The sequence below is a fragment of the Ambystoma mexicanum genome, chromosome 3p (genome assembly GCF_040938575.1).
Source record: "Ambystoma mexicanum isolate Mex_15411 chromosome 3p, UKY_AmexF1_1, whole genome shotgun sequence".
Taxonomy (NCBI): domain Eukaryota; kingdom Metazoa; phylum Chordata; class Amphibia; order Caudata; family Ambystomatidae; genus Ambystoma; species Ambystoma mexicanum.
The window spans coordinates 1029828907-1029852484 of NC_090925.1; the positions used below are offsets into that span (position 1 = coordinate 1029828907).

At 49.5% G+C, this 23578-nt stretch overlaps 1 protein-coding gene across 4 annotated transcripts in view; it reads right to left on the reverse strand.

Annotated features, from left to right (window-relative positions):
* Positions 1-23578, reverse strand: part of ARHGAP40 (Rho GTPase activating protein 40) — a 645040-nt gene that overhangs the window by 38036 nt on the left and 583426 nt on the right. For all 4 annotated transcript variants that reach the window (XM_069652367.1, XM_069652368.1, XM_069652366.1 and 1 more), the window contains one exon: positions 18188-18348. In XM_069652367.1, coding sequence (XP_069508468.1) covers positions 18188-18348 — 161 coding nt within the window. The remainder of the gene's footprint in view (positions 1-18187; positions 18349-23578) is intronic.

Here is a 23578-nt window from a genome sequence, read left to right on the forward strand (position 1 = left end):
GATCTGCGGTCTTCCCCATCGTCGGAAGAGTCGATCCACTTGATCCTGACGTAGTTCCCACTCGTGGCACGAGCGCAGCTCCCTGCTGAGTGAGTCGGCGATGGTGTTCTTTATCCCTGCCAGATCAAAGGGCAGCAGAAACATCCCTTGGGCGACGGCCCAATGCCACAGATCCTGGGCTTCCTTAGAGGGCTGGGGATCTGGTTCCTCCCTGCTTCCAGATATAAAACATCGTGGTGGTGTTGTCGATGAAGATTCTCACCACCTTGCCCTTGAGGGACGGGAGAAAGGACCTGAGGGCCCAGAACACTGCATGGAGCTCCAGGATGTTGATGTGAAGCGGTTTCTCCTCCGGGAGCCAAAGGCCTCTCGCGTGAAGTTCTCTGGTGTGCGCTCCCCACCCTTCCAGGGAGGCATCTGTCGTCACCGTTATCTGGTCGGATGGGGTCTGAAAGTCTGTGCCTGCCGTCAGATGAGCACGGGTGCCCCACCACCGGATCGCTCGTCCGAAGGTCTCGTTGAGTGGGATCCTGTCCTCGAAGCTGCCCGTCGCTTGGATCCAGCAGGCGTCGAGGAACTCTTGCAGAGGGCGCATCCGAAGCCTGCACAGGCGCACGAGATATAATCAGGAGGACATCCTCCCGAGGAGGGACTTGATGGCCCTCACCCTGGCCACGTCCGTGGCCAGCAGACGCTGCACCTTGCCCAGGATGGCCTTCGTCCTTTCCTCCGACGGCGAGGCCAGACGCGCCACCCTGCTTGCCTCCGGTGCTCCGAAAGGACGGCCTTCGTTGCTGGAGAACGCCTAGGGCCTTAGCTGTCTCCGTGTACGCCTTGATGGCTGTTTTCCCAAACAGATTGTTCCCGTCAAACGGCATGTCCAAAACCTTGGCTTGTACGTCCTGGCGGAAATCCGTCACCTTGAGCCATCCTCGTCGTCTAAGGCAAACGCTGTTGCCTAGCTGGCGGAAACAGGTGTCGGCAATGTCCGTAGCCACCGTAATGGCGTGATCCGACGCCACTTCGCCTTCTTGCAAGATCTCCAGGGCTTCGGCTATCTTGTCATCCGGTAGGAAGTCCAACAGTGGGGCGATCTTGTACCATAACTCCCTGTCGTAGCGGGCCACGATCGCGAGGGCGTTGGCCGCCTTAATCGTTGTTGCTGCCGCTGACGAGATAACTCGTCGTCCCATCGCATCCACCTTCTTTCTTTCACCGTCCGGAAGGGAAGTTGACGTTGAGGCCGTTGCCCCCCGCCCCCCGCTTTCTTCTTGGCCGCCGCTGAGACGACCGAGTCAGGCGTCGGTTGTGCCCTAAGGCACAAAGGGGCCGTGTCAGGGACCCGGTACTTCTTCTTGTACCGATCCCTCTTGGCAGGCGTCGTAGACGGGTTCTTGAGAAGGGTGAGACCCTCGTCCCAGATGTCATCCAGCAGAGGCACGGCGAGGACTGTCTACCTCTTGGCCTCGCGCCATTGGTAAAGGAAACTTTCCTTCTTCTCTTTGGGGCAGAGCTGAAAAGGCCTGGATGCCCTGGCGATCATTGCATGGAAAGATCTGATCTCGTCGGGCGGGGAGGCCCAGGCTGGGGGCGATGGGAGCTCTGTCCCGTCGTCAGTCGTCGGGACCCGTCATGGCCGTGTCCGTTCCTGTGTCATCCCCAGGGACGGGGGACGTGGGTAAAGGCTGAGCAGGCCGCAAGGGCTGAAAAGGCAGGGCTGGATGGATCCGTCTTCTCTTGTTCAGGGGGCTTCCTGCCGGGCCTGGTTCTGGCTCCTCTGTCGAGCCTGGTTCCGGATCCTCCGTCGGTGGTAAGGGCGATCTCGTCCTCATCTTCGAACATAAGGATTGTATTGCCAACAAAATGGCCGCCGAGTTATCCTGCGGCTCCGGAAGCGACCGGAGCGACTGGTGACTAGGACCCTCGCCGGTGCCGCCGTCACTCTCGTCGTCACCTTCGTCGGGATCCCTCCCGTGGGGACGGGCCTCTTCGACACCCTCGTTGAGGCCCTCTAAGACTTGTATCAGCTCCTCCTCGGATGCTGTGTCCGTGTCCACAATGGCCACCGCCCCCCCCTTTTTCCGCCGGGGTCTTCACGGGGGTCTTTTCGATGGGTCTGAAAGAGGCTTCCCTCCGCGGAGGCAGGGAGACTCTGGGCCCAGAGGTCGCCTCCACAGGCTGCGACAGTGCCGCCGCGACTTCCTCGATAGAGGCCCTGGCCGGGTGAATCAAGGCCTTTAGCACCTTGTGTGGGCCTGTTGGCTATACCTTGGGGGGAGGGTCACCGCCTCGCTCCCCCTCTGCCGGATCCTTCGAGCTTGTGCGGGGCCTCTCCAGAAGCTTTGCCGGGTTCTCGGCCTTCCTCTTCCCTGAGCCAGAGCGTTGGCTCGTGGTTGATGGCGCTGGAGAAGGTACGCCCTGCCTGGCAGCCGAGGAGCTCGACCGTTCGGCGCTCCCTGTGCCCGCGGACTTGTGGTGCTTTGCCTTCTGTTGGGCCCCCGTCCAGGGGTGTAGGAGACACAAAATCTGGGGGGGGGACAGGGGACATCTCGGGGACTTTGCTTTATTTATTTATTTATTGTGTTTTAGTCAAAGAACTCGACTTTTCACAAAATTACAATTAAAATAGCAGTACGTATTAATTTGCAAATATCACTGTATAAAACAAGAGAAAAGAAGAAAAGAAAACCTAAGAAAATGTAAGGATGCAGCAGCAAAAACATGTCTTTGTATGTTGCATTTCTAGATTTTTCATCTGACTATGAGCTCATGGTAAGAGAGAGGAAATAGAAATTACCTCCAGTGGGCCACAGCTAGGATGCCAGCTCGTTAAGAGGCAGATCATCTGTAAGTGGACTCCTGCCAAATAAAGGAGTTGCAGCTTTTTCTACCAACTGCAAGTTGCTCCTTTTTTGTGTGGGGCAAGGAGACGTGTGTGTGTCTCTTGGAAAGGAAGGATGGGTGTTTCAAAGAAAGAGGAAATCTTGTTTGTACCTCTGAGTAAGCCCTGTTATGGGAGTAGAGGGACCAGGTGTGTGATGTTGCTGCTTTGACTGTCCTCCTAGGGGGTAGAGGTGGGTGTACAGCAAACGAGGAGGATGAGCGATCGCAAGCTCACCCCCTTATAAGCACTCCCCAGGTCCGCGGCTGGATGTGTCGGACCCGAGGATGCCTAGTAGGTGGGGTGTATGTGGAACCAGTGGGGTGGCCAGAGGGGCAGCCCGCTATGAGGGCTGTCCCTCTAGCGCCCCTGCGAGGGCTGGGCCAGCCTCTCACGATGAGTCTGGTCCCTCTTATACCACCTCATGCTGGCTTTGGAGCCTAGCCTTTCTTTGCCTTTGTTATTCTGAATGCAGAGCTGGACTCTTTTCCTTTCTCGTTTAACATTTGCTGCAAAGCCTGATCTATTTGATTCTCTCATATGTTACTAGGACGGCAGAGCATAGGTCCTCTGCCCTGTTACATATTCAAAGAGCCCCCCTGGCCTTTCTTTGCCTCTCCCTTGTCTCATTGTTTGCTTAATACATACCTCCTTGCTTGAACACTAACATATTCTCCCTAACACAGCAATGGCAGCTGCAGTCTGTCTTAACTTCTATTTGTTCCGTGTCTTGAATTGGCCTCTTATTTCTGCTTTTCTGGCTGCAGGGGAAAGGCATTTGCCAGTCACTGCCACAGTGGTTCTACCTGGCCATAAGAGGGCAGCTAGCCAATATTGGAAGAACATGGGCATATTATGCCAGAGGCTGGCAACTGCCTTCCTAATGCCTAGACAAGGGACACAACGCTTGCCTTTGTTTCTAACAGTAATTCAGTGGATGAAGAAATGCGAGAACACACATATTGCTTATAAATGAAGGGGATGATGTCACACTTGGTTAAGGCAATTTGATCACGCCAGGAGCTACTTTCCAGCTGCAATTAAGCGATTACCTTTTAGACTTCTGGCTTTAAATAACTTTAGTATCACCTGGAAAGCACAGAGGTTGCTCAACAGGGTTCCTGGAGCATGAGGGGTACCCCACTCGTGGGCATGCATTCTTGCCCTGGTTTGGAGCCTGGCCCCTACAGCCATGATGGGGGAGGGGCCTATTACTTTTGGTTGTACGTACCCTTTGAGGGTGGGAGACATTGCCTCCTGCTTTAGCCCACTAACAGCTCTGCTTTGCAACTTTATCAAACAAACCTGTCAGATGGAATGTAACTCAATGCTACTAATGTTATCAGCCTCAGAAGTCTGGAAACCTTTGCCACATCAACTAGGGTACAGGTTTTCCACCTGAGACTTACCCAAAGCTGTCGCCCTGTGGGGAAGACACACACACAGAAAGAGCAGGGCACAGTGCCCTTGTCGGTTTTTCACACTTCCTCCTCAGGGCGGGCACAATTCACTCTGCAGAGAAAGAGCACATGCTAGGCAACATTCTCCCACTTTTACAATGTCACCCAAAGAGCGAAATTGGTCATTTGAAATACCTCTGTCGACTTATTATTGCGCAATCCACATTGATGAGTTTAAGCAGCTGCTTAACACGAGATGGCAATAAAGGGCATTTGCCAACTCACTCAAGAAGCACAGGACACCCTCTTATCAGCGACATGCCATGCTCACTCATTCTGATCACAAATTGCCATTTATCTGGGATCATGTTAAATGTATTTATTTATTACATGTGTAGCATCACGCAAAACCCCCAAGATCAAGGCGCAAAGTAAACTGCATGGAGTGGACCACATCCATTGGCGCACGTTTTTACTGTTCTGCCACAAAATGGAAGATTTTATTGTAAAAGGCAGGTGAAATCACATTGATTTTCCACTTTGGAAGAGTGTAAATACCTTGCGCAATTAGCGATTGCTGGCGGAATTGACAATGACTTCCTCTGGACTCTGCCCGTTTGTACCAGGTTTAATTTCCAAGCAGATCCCAGAGTAATCCCTTTCCTTATTTCCAGCATGAGAATCCATGCTGGCATTAAGGCCACATTTGTCTGGTGGAGCGGGAAATACAAGGGGTCATGGTGTGTCCAATCAGCTCCCGAATTCCACCCAGAAAATGAACGAAAATCTGGCCAATTAGAAAAAGCGACAGTATGGGGGGCGCTGTTGCGCACGACAAGATGGCCAACTAGCTCGTGAGCTCCGGCTTCGATCAATCCTGAAGACCGACCATCCTTGCTCAGGGCCGCCCTAGCAGTACAACCAGCACACCGTTGTGTGGCGGACGGTCGTGGCCCCCACTCATCCAAATCTGGGGCTTGGGCACTGGACCGTGCGGTAGATATACCGCCCAGGAAATCCGGCGGCTTGGACCTGCATCGCTGGCCGCCTGCGGGCTCCATACATAATCCATTCGGAGCCGCGGGGGGAGGAGCCTCACGTGGCTACCCATCCTGTTTGCACGGAGCGCCGGCGCCGGCACGACGGGAGGACCTGGCGGGGCCTGGCGGACGCGGGTGCTCCCTGCTAGCGCCGAGTCTCGACCCTGCGGACGGGGGGTCTGAGGCGGCGGTGGGCGCTGCTGGCGGTTTCGCGGGAAGGAGGCGACCGCGACGCCACACGAGATAGCCCGCGGCTGTGCCGGCCCTACCGGACGATTGCCTCCCCTGCCTTCCCTGAGACTGCGTGGGGCCCAGAACCCGTGGAAGACACCCGCGGCGACATCTGCTGTTTCTGGTTGGGCGAGGGGCCCCCTCCCCAGAGGAATCCCGCCACAAGTAAGGTCGGGTGTGATGGCTGGTGGGGGGGGAAGACCGTCCTTAATAAGGAACTGGCACTGGAGGGTGTGATCACTTTCGGGGAGGCCTCCCCCGGACAATAACTCTTTTGGAAATCGCGGGGCCCGGCTGCCGCCACGTACATAGCGTGACACTTTGGGGCCAGGCCTGCTCACCACAGATTGCTTCCTTGGTGCGGGCTTGAGGCCTTAGGCAGCTGGGGCACTAGACTACGCGCCACAATATTATCCATGTGCCTGAACTTGGTGGTTGCACACAATGGCATACACTGTACTGTTGACCCTGAAGGTCTGGTCGCCTACCCACAACTCCTCCCTATAGGGGCCACTGCCACCTTGCCTAGCTGGTGCCCATTGCGGCCCCGTTGGACTCACCCTCCTGAATTGTCACACGGCGACTGAGATTAACACACTACCTACCCTATAAAGCGCCTCTACAACACGCAGATACAGGAGACACTGGAGGTAGTAGAGATTCCGGCCCACCCCCTCTTGCATATGGGCCGCCACGATCAGAAGGGAGTACGCTCCAAGAAAACCGGCCCAATGGACTCCTTTGCAAGTGCTCAGCCCAGTGGGTCCGCAGATCCACCGTCACAGCGGGCAGTTGGCTCACCCGAGCTGCCAATGGAGGAGAGGGTGGATAGACTAATGGCTATGGTCCAGAGTGGCTTCTTGGCGGTGAACACAAAACTGGATGACATTGGGGCAACAATTAGTTCCCTTAAGGCGAGGGTGGACAAGGAGAGTGCTCGCACTACTGAGGCCGAGGGTAGAATCGCTACCATTGAAGACGCGATAGCGCAACATGACTGCGATATTGCCCAACTGAAGGGGGACCTCCGAAAAACCCTTGATAAGTGTGAAGATTTGGAATCTCGTTCAAGGAGGAATAACATACGGTTGGTCGGGGTGGCCGAAACCTTTGGTAAAGGAGCTATGGAGCGCCAAGTAGAAGCCCTTTTGAAAGATCTGCTGGGCCCGGATGCATTCTCGGACCACTTTCTGGTTGAGCGAGTACACCGCACATCGGCACCTCCACCCAAACAGGGCGCTCCGCCTCGTACAATAATCGCCCGCCTCCTAAACTACAGGGACAGAGACGCTATCCTGCGAATGTCCAGGGAAAAGGGCACCTTACTACATGAGAATAACAGGATACACATATATCCGGACTTTTCCACGAATGTCCAAACACTAAGAAGATCTTATGAACCCGTCAAGAGGCAATTAAGGCTGCGCCAGGTCCCGTATTCACTTGTTTATCCGGCGAAAATGAGAATACAGCATGGTGGCCGGGCTCACTTTTTTGAGAATCCAACTGAAGCCATGTTGTATGTTGAGGCCTCCATCCCGTTGCCGGCTCGGGACCGGGCTGGGGGTCGCGAACTGCCGCCCTGGGGCGTAGCGGAACCCAATGTCCCGAGGGTTGATGTGGTTCCCCTGATGTTGCACCATTATAATGTTGCAGCTTGTTGGCCATTGGGCGGCCCTGAATGTTAATGTTTGGTTTAACGAAGCTATGCAGATCTCTTGGGCTGGAGGCCGTGTGAGTGTCGCTCATACCCCCCAGGAGTGTTCCTAGGTTATGGTTGTAAGGGTACATCGTCCAGTTGGGGTTGATGATGCGGGTGGGGGTGGAAAATTGGTATGGTTAGGCCGGCGTTTATGCCGGTCCTGCTTGAGGAATGTACGTTCAGAGTTGTTATGATTAAACCTGAGAGCAGTTCTACAGCAGTTCCGTTTCTCTTGCGGGGGGACGAGTGTGGGCTTCCACTTGATTTGTGGTATGAACATGACACGGGGCAATAAAGGACTAGACGTCAAGCTCCTTTCTTGGAACATCCGGGGGTTAAATAACCCAATTAAGGCAAGAAAGATCTCAGCGTATGTGGTACGACAACCCCCAAATACTGTTTATGCAGGAAACACATGCGCTTGGACAGGTCAATGTTAAATTTTTGCCTAGATGGGGATCCCACAGGTATTACACTGACTATTCGACACAATCCAGGGGAGTGTTGACTCTTATACACCCTAAACTGTGTTTTAAATATAAGTCCAGCAAAATAGACCCACAAGGTAGATACGTGTTGGTATTGGGGGAGTTGGCGGGGCACCAGACGGTCCTGATAAACACATATGGCCCTAATTTAGACGATCCACAGTTCTATTATGCCCTAACGGAGATGTTAACCTCATTTGGGGAGGTGCGGGTCATCTGGGGTGGGGATTTCAATATGATACTAGACCAATCCTTAGACCGATCGTCGACGGTACCCAGGACTCCCACCAGGGCGGCACTAATGGTTAAACAATTGATGGAACAGATGGGCATGTTTGACGCATGGCGGGTACTACACCCGAGGGAGAAGAAATATACTTTCACTCGCTCATTGATTACTGGAACATTAGTCAATCCCTAGCTGGGGCTATCTCTAGGTGTGAAATACACCCCCGTACCCTTTCTGATCACTCACCGATAATACTTGACATAAACTTGAGGGACGCTCTCCCCCCGGCGAGAAGATGGAGGATGCCATCCACAATCCTAAGAGACCCTAATGTATGTGAGTCGCTGCATGTTGAGATCGCAGAATTTTTAGAAATAAACGAGGGTTCAGTTCCATCTTATGCGACTCTGTGGGATGCATTTAAGGTCTGGGTCAGGGGTAATATCCTGGGCAAGTCGACGGGTATGTTGAGGTCGGAGCGGGAGGAACTGGGCTCTACTGAGGTGAAGCTTGATCTACTACAGACTGAGTACAGTATTACACAGAACAAGGAAACCCTTTCACAACTGCACACAACACTGGGAGAATTCCATAAACTGGCTCACAGAGAAGTCCTGTACATGGCCGCACCGGCCAGAGCGCGACGATACGGGGAGAGTAATAAGGCTGGGAGATTCCTCGCCAACATGCTTAGAACTGACAGGCACCACAACCCGATCCCGAATATACACAACCCTAATGGTACACTGGTGAATGGAGAACGGGATATCAACTCTGCATTCATGGAGTTTTACTCCTCTCTCTATTCTAATCACGATCAGAAAAATAAAGAGGATACATTCCGATACCTGGACAACCTTGACCTTCCCACACTGACTACTGCGACCCGGGGGGCGCTAGATAGACCTATCACTGTGGAAGAGATTGTTGAGTCCATAAAAGCTTTATCGAATGGTCGCTCTCCTGGCTCTGATGGCCTGCCTGCGGAACTATATAAGGAGTTCAGTGATGAATTGGCCCCGCTGGTGTTGAAGGTCTGGGGGGAGGCGATGGACCGGCAGGTGCTTCCGGAGTCAATGAGGGAGGCAATTATCACTGTCCTTTTGAAACCTCGCAGACCGGCACAAGACATGGCGTCTTACAGACCCTTATCCCTAATTAATACAGATGCAAACATTTTTGCAAAAGTGCTGGCCACTAGACTTCTCCCGTACATGTCGATCCTCGTCCACCCCGACCAGGCGGGCTTTATTCCAGCTCGATCTACTGCTCTCAATCTGAGGCGCCTCTTTAATGTTATGGCACAGTTAGACCCGGATGCCAAGGCGGCTGTGGTCGCATTAGATGCCGAGAAGGCGTTTGATTCAGTGTCCTGGACCTATCTTTTTCTGGTGTTGGAGCGGTTTGGCCTGGGTCACTACTACATCAACTGTGTGCGTTTATTGTACACACAGCCGACAACTAGGGTTTTGACTAACACCACTCTCTCCCCCGCTTTCCGCCTATACAGGGGGACTAGGCAGGGATGCCCCTTTTCACCCATACTTTTTGCTCTAACTATTGAACCAATGGCGGAATACATACGCCAACACCACGCACATAGAGGGCTTAGGATGTCTGGGCCTCAGATAATCTCGCTATATGCGGACGATACCCTGTTATACGTCCGAGACCCCATTGAGAACGTAAAACACATCATGGCAGACATACAGGAATTCTCGGAACATTCTGGATACAGAATTAATGTGCCCAAGTCTGAAATATTCCCCCTTACGGATAGCACAGGGGACCTAGCTGGTGAAGAGGGATTTCGTTTTGCCCCCTCCAAGGTGAGATACCTGGGGATACTAGTGGCTAGAAATAGGGACCTGCTATACGTACACAACCATGGGGAATTGCTGTCAACTCTGGTGACTAAGCTTCAGATGTGGGCTAACCTGCCACTATCATTATACGGGAGAGTGGCGTTACTAAAAATGATGGTTCTCCCCAAGCTCCTTTATTATTTCAATAATATCCCTCTCTGGCCTGGTGAACCTTTCTTCGTTAAACTTAAATCTCTTGCTTCCTCGTTCATTTGGAATGGGAAAACAGCTAGGATGGGTTGGGATAAAATGATGGAACCTTTTGTTAAGGGTGGCATTGCTGCACCGGACTTTGAGTTATATTATTTATGTGCACAAGCACAATTCGTAAAACACTGCTTTGATCCTGAGGACACAGCCCCACCCATACTGATTGAAAGACACTCGGTCCGCCCAAACGACATACGTTCAGTCCTCCTTAACCCGCGCTATGGTGGCATATGCCCATTTGACCCAGTATATACAACCACTCAAGCATGGGCCAAGATATATGGAAGAATCGGCGTGGAATCCCCCTATGACCCGGAGGTTCCCTTATGGGACTTCTCTGGCATTTCCCCCACATTTGATCGGGCCCTTCAGCAATCCTGGGATCCTAATAAGCTTTTTACACTGGGCGACATGTTCCCTGATGGGGAGTTCTGTGATCTCACTGATTTCATTGCAGTGGTGGGCAGGGGTCAACTTAAACACCTTCAATACTATAGAATCAGGGCGGCCTTTTTGGCGAGATGGCCAACATTCCCACAAGAACCCCAATCCCATGAATGTATTAGGTCAATGGTGTCCACGGATAGTTGCGGCAAGGGGGTCTCCATGCTATACACCCTGGTTCAGGCCCACTCCCCGTCACGCAACACGATGAGAGAGGTCTGGGAACGAGACACAGGCACCCAGATAGATGAGGTCCGTTGGGCCCGGTACTGTCAATTAACCCGATCGGTGTCTATGAACTCTGGGTTACGACTAATCCAGTTTAAAGTACTGAACCAATTCCACTATTCCCCCTCCAAGGTAGCTAAATTTGTGAATACTTGCACGGGCTCCTGCCCTAAATGCGATTCCCCTGACGCAGGGCCTTATCATATGTACTGGACGTGTCCTAGGGTTACTGAATTCTGGAGGGAAGTGGCAGTACTCCTTGAGGACATCACAGCCATTCCGGCAGATCTCTCGCCCCCGAAATATCTTTTGGGCGACATAGGGAAGGTAAAGGAAACCACGAGGAGGTTATTCAATATATCATGCATCATCGCAAAACGTTGTATTCTTAAATGCTGGAAATCCCCCACCGCCCCAACCAGGGCCTCCTTCTTGAAGGAACTTTGTATGGTAAATGACGATGAGGAATTATTCATACTGTCAGTGCCATCGCCCTCTCGTCCCAAGGACATCTGGCTATTGTTGCGCTTCTATCTGTGTGACCTGGACTCAGACGTAGCATCTGAACATACACCTTGATCTGTGATATCTGCTTATCTTGCAAGTGATGTTTTTGTACTTACAATTTGGATGCTGTGGCGTCTTATTTCTGAATGCTCCTTCTCTGTATGTTAATGGAACTGTATAAATTACTGTCGTGCTTATGAACTGCTCTCTTAATAAAAATAGGTTTAAAAGAAAAAGCGACAGTAATAGTGTTTTCCACCACTTTTTCTGAACCAATTGACCTGGAAAATACTGTGTTGCATCGTAAGATGAATGCATTCACTCTGCCTATTATCCCACCAGAAGATTAAGCCAGGTGCTGAACACAGGTGTTACATATTCCTGTGCACAATCTGCATTTGGAGTATTAACTAACTGAGCTACCTTAACAAATGATATCTCCTCTGGGGCTTTACCGTTTTAACCCCTTAACTGCCATGGGTATTTCCCCCCCATTGCCAAGGCCGTTTTTTGTGATTTCGGTATGTTGCCATTCAATCCCTTGTAACTTCTTTGTTACATGAGATATCTCGGCCAAAGATGGCCCCTTTTTTCCCACAAGTCGGTGGTCGTAACGCCACCCAGGAATCCTAGTTTGCTGTAGGCAGGTGAAAGAAAATGACCAAAAAGGAGAACATTTGTTTTTTTTTTTCCAGAAAATGCCAATAAAATGTTGTACAAAGAAGCCTGTGGTGTTTTCCTTGTAAGAGCTAGGAACAAATGATTTGCTGTGCTGGATTTGCCATTTTCCAGGCTTTCAAGAACATATTTGGAAACCAAAAGAACATATTTTGATGTGCTAATCAGCCGTTTTGTAAGAGGTAGGCGATTTTGGTGTTTTTTTGTCCAAAAGGACATGCGTGGATGGAATGGAAGAAAAGCTGAATGGGAAGCCATAAAGGCATACATTTCTGAAAAGTAGACAATATTCCAAGTTTAGGAAGGGGTGATTTGCGCAGGCCAGGTAACAACTATGTAGGGAAAGATTCCATAGTTTGGGGGAAATCGGGAAATGACAGAAAAAAAAACACAATTTCTGCACATTTCACTCTGGTCACCCACCGAAACACGCAGCCAACACATGGCCTACCTTCCTGTGTTTCCACAGGTTTCCACAGGTTTCCCGATAAAAATGGTAGCTCACATGTGCAAAGGGAAAAGCCTAAAACACTGGTAACCCAAAATCTTTTCGCACAGCAGATTTTCAGGAATTTTGGTCATGTGGACAACCTACAGATTTGGGCCTAGGGTGTTGAAGCCACAAAGGAAAACAGGGAACCCCTTGTATTTCCAAAAGGAAGACACCCGTGGGAATCCACAGAGGTCTGACTTGCGCGAATCGCCCCATAATTTATGACCCACAATCCCTGACAAAGTCTGACATTGGGTGGAAAAAACACAATTTTCACTTTGTCTGGGATTGTGGGTCATAAATTCTGGGGCGATTCACGCAAGTCAGACCTCTGTGGATTCCCACGGGTGTCTTCTGTTGGGAAATGCATGGGGTACCCTGTTTTCCTTCGTGGCTTCGACACCCTATGCCCACATCTGTAGGTTGTCTCCCCAAACCCTTTGAGGGTTACCAGTGGTTTAGCCTTTTCCCTTTGCGCCCAGGTAGGTGCACCCACACATGTGAGGTACCGTTTACATCAGGACACCTGTGGGAATGCGGGAAGGTAGGGCATGTGGTGTTGGCTGCGTGTTTCGGTGGGTGGCAAGAAGAAAATATCTGAAAATTGTAGTTTTTTCACCAAATTTCAGACTTTGCCGGGGATTGTGGGTAATACATTCTGGGGCGATTTGCGCAAGTCAGACCTCTGTGGATTCCCACGGGTTTTCTCTTTTTGGAAATACATGGGGTTCCCTGTTTTCCTTGGTGGCTTCGACACCCTAGTCCCAAATCTGTATGTTGACCACATGAGCAAAATCTGCTCTGCCGAAAGGTTTGAGGTTACCAGTGGGTTAGCCTTTTCCCTTTGCGCCCAGTTAGGTGCACCCACACATGTGAGGTACCGTTTTCGTCAGGACACCTGTGGGAATGCAGGATGGTAGGACATGTAATGTTGGCGGCGTGTTTCAGTGGGTGGCCAAAGTGAAATGTCTAAGAATTGTGCTTTTTTCCACCAAATTTCAGAGACATTTCCCTCTGCCCACCCACCGAAACACGCCGCCAACAAGAGATGTCCTACCTACCCGCGTTCCCACAGGTGTCCCGACGAAAACGGTACCTCACATGTGTGGATGCACCTACCTCGGCAAAAAGGGAAAAGGCTAACCCACTGATAATCCCAAGCCTTTCGGCAAAGCAGATTTTGCTCATGTGGACAACCTACAGATTTGAGCCTAGGGTGTCGAAGCCACCAAGGAAAACGGAGAACCCCATGCATTTCTGAAAAGAAGACACCCGTGGGCACCCCCCTTTCCACTAAAAACATCTATGGTGGTTTAGTGACCCTCACACCCACCCAAAACAAGTTATGATTTTTTTGTTTTGTCTCTTTCCTAGGGGCAGATTGTGCTAGCAATCTGCCCCCAGGGAGGGCTACATGCGATGCCCCCCATCCATTTGGTGTGGAGATGAGAGGGCCACCCCCCTTTCCACTAAAAACATCCATGGTGGTTCAGTGGCCCCACACCGGCCCAAAACAAGTTATAATGGGTTTTATTTTTGTTTTGCCCCTTTCCTAGGGGCAGATGGGCACATGTGTGTGGCCATCTGCCCCTGGGAGGGGGAAACGTACTGCCCCAGGCTTGCGGGGTGGCTCTGCCAATATTTGCAGTGGCCTCCCCCTCACCCCACATGGATGAGGGCAGCCCATGTACCCCTTCCTAGGGGCAGAAATCTGCCCCCAGGGTAGGCTATATAAGGTGCTCCCATCCACTTAGGGTGGGGGGAGAGAGCCACCCCCCCTTTCAAACACAAAAAATCCTGGTGGTCTAGTGGGCCCCCAACCCAAAACAAGTTAAAATATATATATTTTTGTTTTGCCCTTCCCTAGGGGCAGATGGGCACATGTGTGTGACCATCTGTCCCCAGGGGGTGGCACAACAAAGCCCCAGGCTTGGAGGGCGGGGTTGCTCTGCCAATATTTGCAGTGGCCTCTCCCCTCACCCCAAATAGATGGAGGGCATCTCATGTACTCCTTCCTAGGGGCAGAAATCTGCCCCAGGGAGGGCTACATAAGGTGCCCCCCTCCACTTAGGGTGGGGGGGAGAGGGCCACCCCCCTTGCAAAAATACCTGGTGGCTAGTGGTCCCACCTGCACCCACCCCACCCAAAACGACGTTAAAAAGTATATTTTTTTTTGGCCCCCTTCCCTGGGGCAGATGATCACCCATCTGCCCCCAGAGTATTGCTCCCATGCTTTGGGGGCTAGGGGGAGAGGGCAGCTTACATAGTAAGCAGCCCCTGCCCCCACTTCAAAAACTGATCCCTGCACCACACACCAAACACATACTCTGGGGGGGTTAAATCACATTACACCCCCCCCCACTTAAAATTGTGGGGGGGATTTGTCCTCCCTGGGCGCCCTCACAGGACTCAGAAGACCGCTCAGACTTCTTCTTCTCACCTGACGGGCTCTTTCCTTCCAGCCAGTTGGAGAGACGAAGGTGTCAGTCCCTGATGGTCCGTTCCGACATGTTCCTGCAAAACGCACAGTCCTTCTCCACGTGCGTTTTGTCCTCATGAAGGCAGTAGAGACATTTCGAGTGCTCGTCCTCCTTGAACACATTCTGCAGCTGGCATCCAGGACAAACCCTGAACAGCTTTCCGGGCGTCGAGCTTCCTTTCTCCTGGGCCATGTTCGGGTAGGCCGCAGAAACTTCTGGAATCCTCCAAGAAGCGTTACTCGACGAAATCTTCACCCTTGAGGGGCATAGAAAAAATCCGACACGGATCCCTGTTAATCGGATGTAGAGACGGTGGAGCTCGAGACTCTATTTGACCGAAAAATGAGAAATTCTCTTTGAAAAAGCGCGAAAACGGAGCAAAAGCTCGAGAGCTAAACACGAGGACTCCCAACACTTGAGCGTGCGGTAAACATCTGAGGATGGCTGCCGGAGGCGGGGCTTAGGGAGAGGGCAGTCATTGGCTGGGGGCAGTATGACCCAGAGACCAGTGATTGGTTACTACTGAGAAAGACAGATCAGAAACGAAACTGATACTGATTTTTTTCTTTACCGAGGATTCCCGGCCTGACGACGGAGAATGAGCATGTGAATACATGCCAGACCCCATGCTGGAGAATAACTGTGTATTGGAAACAGGAGTGTATGACATTTAAACAAACCCTGAGAGAAGCGTGAGAAGAATTGCAAAAACAACGGTTGCAGAAAGTTATCCAAAGGCTGAGCCAACTGAACCAGGAGAAGGGGGTCATTCTCCTGGTTTGTCACATAATTGTTGAATCAGAAACTAAGGTAAAAGGTTACCAAACACGAGCCTTGAGGCTGACCAAGTTGAGCAGGAGAAGATGGCAATTGCTGAACTGTTTGACCAGGAGAAGGGAGTCATTCTCCTGGTATCGCAGAGGTTCAACTATTATCAGACACCAACAGAAATGCGCCCATAGTGAGTCATTCTCCTGGAGCTATTTATGTTAATGTCTTTTGTTAGTGGTAGGGCTAGAATAGGCTAGTTTGGACAGAGGGCAGGCACTTAAAGTTGAAAAACCACCCTGACGACGAGCTCCCAAGTTATTCTTTAGTTAGGTAGAGAAAACCGTTTACAGATAGGGAAACGTAGGCCTTTTTCATAATTATTTCAATAAAGATTTCAGTGAAAATGCCACCCTTTTGACTGACTCCTTACTCCAGCACGCCACACGTGTTGTAGAGTTTTAGGCAATATTTATGTTATTTTACATTACTCTGCTTTAATGCAATGCCAAACTTACTAAAACATCCTTTTAAGGTGTCATTTCGCATCAGTATCATTCACTGATAGAGATCCTCCTTGATTGAAGAAACCCTGTATCAGTATACACTCTCCTCCTTGGAGGGGAGACTCTGTAGTAGAACTAACTCTCCCCTTGATGTGGGAGACACTGCTGGACCTCTAAAATTTAAATTTGCTAGATGTTTAGGTATTATTTATTTTAAGTTGTGTTACTCCGTTTTTAATGTAAATGTCAAACTACTTTCAATCACACTTTGAAGGTGCCATTACTCACTGGTATACTTTGTTGACAGTGTAGGGCTACCTCGTGAGCTGTCAAATGTTATCTTATATTTTTACATACTACTTGGCCTTTATTCTGCGTCAATCACTATTTACAAGATTAATGATGATCCCTTTCTGTACTTACATAAGGTCGCTATACAAAGCATATGAAGCACTCTTAGCGGTTACCATTTTAATTAATCCCTTTTCCAACGGTCACACCCTATCCCGCTCTTACCTTCTCCCCTTTCCCTAGCAGATGTACATTGTATGCTGTGGGGCCATGCAACTGACCCTTTAATGGAAGATCCAAACCTATGCAGAACATCCAAGCACTCCTGTAATATAACCGATGCCAGAAATTGACACATGCAATAGCGCAGCAGCCTAATCTCCTGCAAGTTGAGCGCAATGGAGGCAGTGGTCCATCCCCCCACCCCCATTCATAAGCCCAGGCAAAGAATCCCTATGGCTACTGGGCATGAAGTATTTACTAAGCCCTGCCCTAAAAGGAGGTAGGAGTTTATGGAGGGAGGGAGGGGGGGGGGGCGGAGGAGTGTGCTCAGGAAGTTAGGAGAAAGAGTGAGGAATAAGAGTGGAGGCATGTTGAGGAGGAGGTTGGGGACCCCATCAGAGAAGTCTGCTCAGAAAATAGAAGAGTTAAGGAGTCGAGGACTACCAGTGAGTAGGTTTGAGAAGATTATACACTCCCTAAGGCTGAGGGGTGTGAGTGAAGAGGGAAGGTGGGAAGGACGTATGGACATGTGGATAAAGGATGAAGGAGGTGGAGGCGAGCTAGCAGAGAAAAGGAGGTGCAGGTGCAAAGTTCTATTTTGGCACAAGACTATTGTGACTTGTCAAGGACATAGACTAGGGCTGGGCATTGGGGACTCGAGCCAAGATCCTGGCCAAACCTTTGTAGAAACTTGCGTGGCAATCCACTTGGTGAAAGCTCTGGGGGCTATTCCCCTATTCACCCGGCCCACACGTACAAGATTGTCCAGAGCAAAAGTGCAAGTGCATGTGGGCCCCCGGGATCGGAACAAGTGGCTTGTCAGGAGTCAAGGAAAAGAAGCAAAGGACCCAATTCTAAAGATCAAGGAGCCAAGAAAGAAATGGGGGGACACTCAAAACCCCAAGAACTGTGAGGAACTGAGAAGTGTTCATATACAACATGAAGGGACCCCCAGAGTGAGGTTTACAAACTCATATTTTTGGCTTAAACTTACAGAAAAGTCCACGTGTTTATTATTATGGAGTTTTATCCAAAGAAATCAATCCTATTGATTTAAGTGTTAGTTACCCAAGGGATGTGCCCCAGATATCTAGGATGTGGTTCAAAAGCATTTATTTATTTTGGATTAATGCTGCAACTACCCTGAATAACCCATGTTATTAGCCTATCTCTGTGTCTTCCTGGTTTTCACCCTATTTGGCTTTGTAACATACCACAAACTAAAATGGCAAAATGATGGTGCGATAACAGTCCCAGTTTGACTTATGATCTTAAACTGCACAAAGCGGTCATCTGGACAGCCTAATGCTTTGATTAGTTAATTGGGCATTGAGGGCTGATGCGGACTTAGAATGTCACAATTGACAGGGTGTTAAAGTACCTTTGATCATTTGGACAGGTTCGGAGTGAGATAATTATATATCATTAAACAGCTTGCCGTAGGAACTTCAGATGCCAAATAGAGGTTTACTCTGTTTCACAGACCCCTTAAGTTGACTCACTGGTATAAAGTATGATACTTACAATTTTAAGAGTCCAACCATGTTCACTAGGTTACAGCTCCTCTGACACAGGTATTTCTGAAACATGCTCAGGACATCAGCGGCTCGAATCCCATTGTTCAAGGGTACTTCCAGGGTATCTTTGAGGAATAGAGATGCCTGAATCTTCACAGTTTTGGAGGGCTAATTTGCATAAAACATAATAAAATAGGTAATTGAGAAACCGTTGTATTGTAATCACTACAATTTGAAGGTCAATAACCCAGAGCATACATCTACAAATATGAAATAGTATGTTGGACAGAATCTTTCACTTTATGTATTGCAGCTGAAGCAAAAACTATGCTTGAAGCGCCTCCGGAAAATCACCTCAAGTTAAAAATGTGCTACACAGTATCACAGTAAAATATTTTACGTACAGACACTCAAGTCCCCTTCAGTCACCCACAAATTGTTTAATTGTTCAATTGTTCACAAATGTTCCATGTTAAAGTACATTTTTCTGAAGTGCATTATCAAACAAAACCCATCTAACATTCCCATACGAATACAACAATGGTGAGACAGTTTTTCAGAAAATAGCCACATATGCACCTCTCTCAAACCTTCAAACAGGCAAAAACATAATCTCCAACCCTTTATACCGCAATACCATCAGATAGACAGCCACACCCTTTATTCTCACAACCTAAAGGCTCATCCATGCCCTCCATCTATCCGCCACAGACCTATGATATGCACAGTTAAACTTTCAAATGCCACAACCCTCCCATCTACAACCCTACATGTGCACCCTCACATCTCATCCACCAGCAATCCTCATACAAGTTAAGCATCTCCCTTCATCCACATTCTTAATGACATACTCCTAGCATCCATCCATACTCCTACACAACAATACACATCTCTTCCATCTCGCCCTTCTGTGGGGTGCTCCTACCCCCTTCTCACTCTCCCACGCGAGAGTCCTTTCAGTCTCCCCCTACTCTGGGCTTCTTTCTTACTAACCACTTGCTCGATCCATGTAAAGGGTCTCACTCAGCTGCAATGCTCCTTCAGGGGCCTGAGTCTGCAGCGGTGCCCCTCCCCTAAACTTGGGCTGGAGTGGGCAGCAAGTGTGACCTGAAGGGTGGAAGAGATCCAAGGTCCCCCATGCAGTCAGAGTACTAACTGGACCTACCTAACCATAACAAGAGAGCATAGTTAGGCATACAGGCGGCTCACAAGAAGTCACTTCCAGGAGTAGTCGGGCTGCCCACAGTCCTTTCTTCATTGGGGAACTTAGGTTGCCTAGCCCCTTCCACACATGCTGCCTTTCATCCAGCTCCTCTGGCCTCTGGGTTCAGCTGGGCTCTCTATGGCTCTTCAACATACCAGGGTAGCTACCAGGCACAAGGCAGCTTTCCTACCCCCTGCTTCAGGCTTCATCTCAACTGTTTTCCTCAAACCAATGGGACAGGGAACCAGTCCCCAGTTGAGAGATGTGCTTACATCAGACTCCTGGTCAGTTCGATTAACAGCTGAGTTCATCAGGAGTTCCAATTAACTGCCTTATATAAGAGCTCTGCTGCAGTTTTTCTGGTTTGCTGCTCCTGGGTAGAAGTTAGGTTTGGCTCCCTGTGTTCCTCTTGCTTTACGAAGGAAAGATTTTATTTCCATATGCCTTTGTGGTGTTGTAGATTGTTAGGAAGAATTCTCTGTTTAGGCTGAATTTCCTAACCTAGTGAGTCCCCCAGCAGCTTTGCTGGATTTTTGGGGTTTATTTTTTTCTCCTGCCAAGAGTGAGACTCTTTTACCCTCACTCTTGGACATGACTTGAGAGTGTTCTCTGTGACTTGCTATGTGCTTATGGGCTTAGGGGGTAATTTTCCCCATAGGCCATCATTGGTTTTTGAATGTGTGTTACACAGCACCCTCAGTGCAGTAGCACAGGGGTGTCTTAGAGACCCCCAAACATAGACTCCACACCCTGGGACTGACTACTGTCTCCCTGGGTCAGTAAAGTTACCATTGACTTTACTAGTCTTAACTTAGGAACTTAACCAGTACAAACCATCTTACTGTGGAAGTACTGGTAGGGGCAATTAGATTGCCCCTGGGTCTGTTGTCGAGGGGGTACTGTCCCGTCCCCCCTCGCCGAGTTCTGGCTGGTGGCAGTGGATACCACGGAAATATTCCACCGGAATATTTCCCAATGGGATTTCCCATTGGTTTTTGATGCACCACTTTTTGGTGCAATGTTAAAGATACCGCCGGTTTATTTAATTAATATAAATTCACCGGTTGGGACTTTTTGCCGGAACTCGCCGCCAAAATGGCGTCTAGGTTCACTTCAGTAACCCTGAACCCGAGTCGAGCCTTTGTTCCACTTTTGGCGGGCTTCTGCACAGAAGCCCTCCAAAGTGGTGCCATTCTGTCTGGGTACCACAGGGGGTGTGGGAGGGGGTTTAGGCACCCTGGACCGAGTTGCCTTGCCAACTCAGGTCGCACTCTAGTGTGATTGGCCCAAGTGGTGAGCCACCCCGCTCACCACTTAGCATGTTTGAGTGACAGCTAGACTGTATGAATGGGGGTTTGCTGCATAAAAGCAGGCTTTTTGGGACTGGTTCTTCAGAAGTCGCCACAGGACCTAAGAAGCCGAAGAGGGAGAAGCCGAGCCGACCTGCCAAGACGACACCACCGGTGAAGCCCTGCAGAATCGTCTCACCACTTTTCCCGACGACAGAGGAGATCTCCCGCCGGAGAGTCTTCTTCCCTTAACTGGTGGGGACAACCAGTTGCTGCCTTCTTCTCGCCGTCCCGAAGCATCTCGTGGCCGCCTTGCCTGTGCCAAGCACCCCGGCCAGCGGGCTACCACTTTTTACCTCAACCGCGAAAGAGGGGTAAAAATCCTTTGTGACCGGAGAACTCCACGGCTGGCCTCATCCCTGGTAGTGCAACGACCTGCAGCCTTCCTCCCCGTCGAGATTACCTCTTCCTCGGGACGCCGCCGCGACTTGCACCCACTACCAGGAACGACTACCACCGCTGGAGGAATCTTTCCACTTTTAAAAGGTACTGTGTTCCGCCCGGCCACCCTTGCCACCGATTGTTCAGGGTAGATTTAGCCCTCGGCTCTCGAACCTGGGTAGGTCTGGGACACCCTAACTAAACTTTTCAGAACCATACTAAAACCGTTTTCTACTCACCTGCAAAGACTTGTGACGTTGTGTGATCTTGGGCACATTTTCGCCTGGCTCCCTCTAATGCGGGCCCCAAACTAATTCTCCTTGTTCCACTATTGACTGTCTTTGCTAACCTTATGTGAAAAGTGTTTTACCTTACTGCTCTCTTTATTTTTGCCTTTTTCCCTCCCTTTTGGTAATACTTGTTGGAGTACCATCTAACGTTAAGCGCTCACCTCTGGTTGGAAATAAGTGGTGTTAACTTAGAATTGTCCAACAAACGAGTAGGGATGTACATATGAGTAATAGTAACTGTGTTTGACTTTCTTATCTTTTCTAATGTGCTAGTGTAATTTATGAGTGTACCTTTAATAAATAAGTTCATACTTTTACACCTAGCTCTGGTCAGTGTTTGCTTGTGCTATTGTACCTCTATACCTATTATGTATCCTCTGTATACTGCCTAACTCTTCTTGAGGGAAGTCTGACTGCTCAGCCACAGCTACCACAGTGAATCTGTGTGGTACAGACTGCTACCAAGTGGGTTTACTGCCAACACCTGTAGACTTAAATCTTTTGCAGTGGTCCCAGAGGGAACTGCACAGGTTTCTGCCTAACACAGATGTAATTTCATTAATTTAGATTCAGTTTACCCATGGTCCTTAATGGGTAATAGAACCCAGGTCTTCTACATGGGAGGTACCAGTTCTACCACTGTGCCATTTCAGCCGTGCTGCTATTCAGTTGTGAGGGAAGCTAAGGGGCCTCATCACGAGTTGGGCTGTATCCCGGAGGTATTTCCGCTGCGATACCGCCCGCGCTAATAGCTTTACCACCAACCGGTTGGGCGGTAACTAATTCCCCATTCCCCATTGGGGGATTATAGTGTGCGCTAATTGTGCCAGAAAATTGGACTTTTCCCGGCACATTTACCCCCAGCTGTGAGCTGGCAGCATTTACCCTCAGCTGTTAGCTGGGGGTAAATGCTGCCAGACTCGTGATTGGGCGAACCCTTAAATGCGGCAGTTATAGCGAACCGCCGCATTTAAGGGTTACCGCCCAACTCGTGATGAGGCCGGAAGCCTGTTCCTTGCAGCTGAGTGATTTTCCTCTCCATTCTGGCAGCGTATCTCGCTGCATGCTGCCGGCTTGACCAGGCATTCCTCTTCCTTCGCTGCCACAGGGATTCAGCGATCTGTTATTTGTGTGAGTCGATGAAAAACCTTCATTCACCACATCACACTTAAGCGGTCACCCTTGATATTACAAAAGGCAGATATGCACTTTTCCTAGAGAATTATTAAAGGACCCAGTCCTTAAAAAGGAAATTCATGCCAAGATTGCTAACTACTTTGAGTTAAAGCCACCAAGTGACAACAGAAGCTACCACATGGAACGCTTTCAAAGCGGTTTTGCGAGGGGAATTAATAACACTGGTGGATGAATGTCATAGGGTTGCTAAAGTTATGGAAAAAAAAACTCTTGGAAGAGGTGAAGATGGTTGATATACCCTAAACGGGAATTTCAACTAGGAACAGTCTATGACATTTAAGGGCTGTTAGGAAACAGTTGAGTTGCTTAGTATTAAGGCAGCAGACAAACCTCTATTGTATGCGAGACCAAATTTCTATATAAAGACAAACAAATCAGACAGACTGCTTGCCAGTAAAGAAAAGTATCTAAACAATTCATAACAGCGATCAGAAAGGACAGAGGCTATTTGCTCACAAAAAAAATTCACATTGAAGCAAAGGTATAACAATGTTTTACTGGTCTCTAGACAGCCGAGCATGTTCGTACTAACACTATAGCCAATTATCTATGTGACACTTCGCTGCCCTGGCTCCCCGAGGCTCAGTGTATAAAATTAGCCATTAGATCCTTGAAAATAAATAGGGTCTGTCCTAGTTGAATGCATAGGCTCCTTTTAGAAGGCCTTCACTTCTCCCTGGATTCCCAAGTTGATGGCTCTATTCAATACTTTGAGAGGGCAGACAATTATTCCTACGATGGTGGAAGCCAAGATACTTCTCATACCTACACCTGGGAAGAAAGTTGAGAAATGTGGCGCGTACAAACCGACTGCTCTTATTAATCTAGCCACGAAATTATAAACCAAGATCATGGCTAATAGATTGGTAAGACTCCTACCATAATTGATAGAGATGGACCAATACAGTTCTTGTGGCTAGGCAGGGAAACATTTGATAAATTGAGAAAATTATAACAGGATACTTGTTTCAATGATA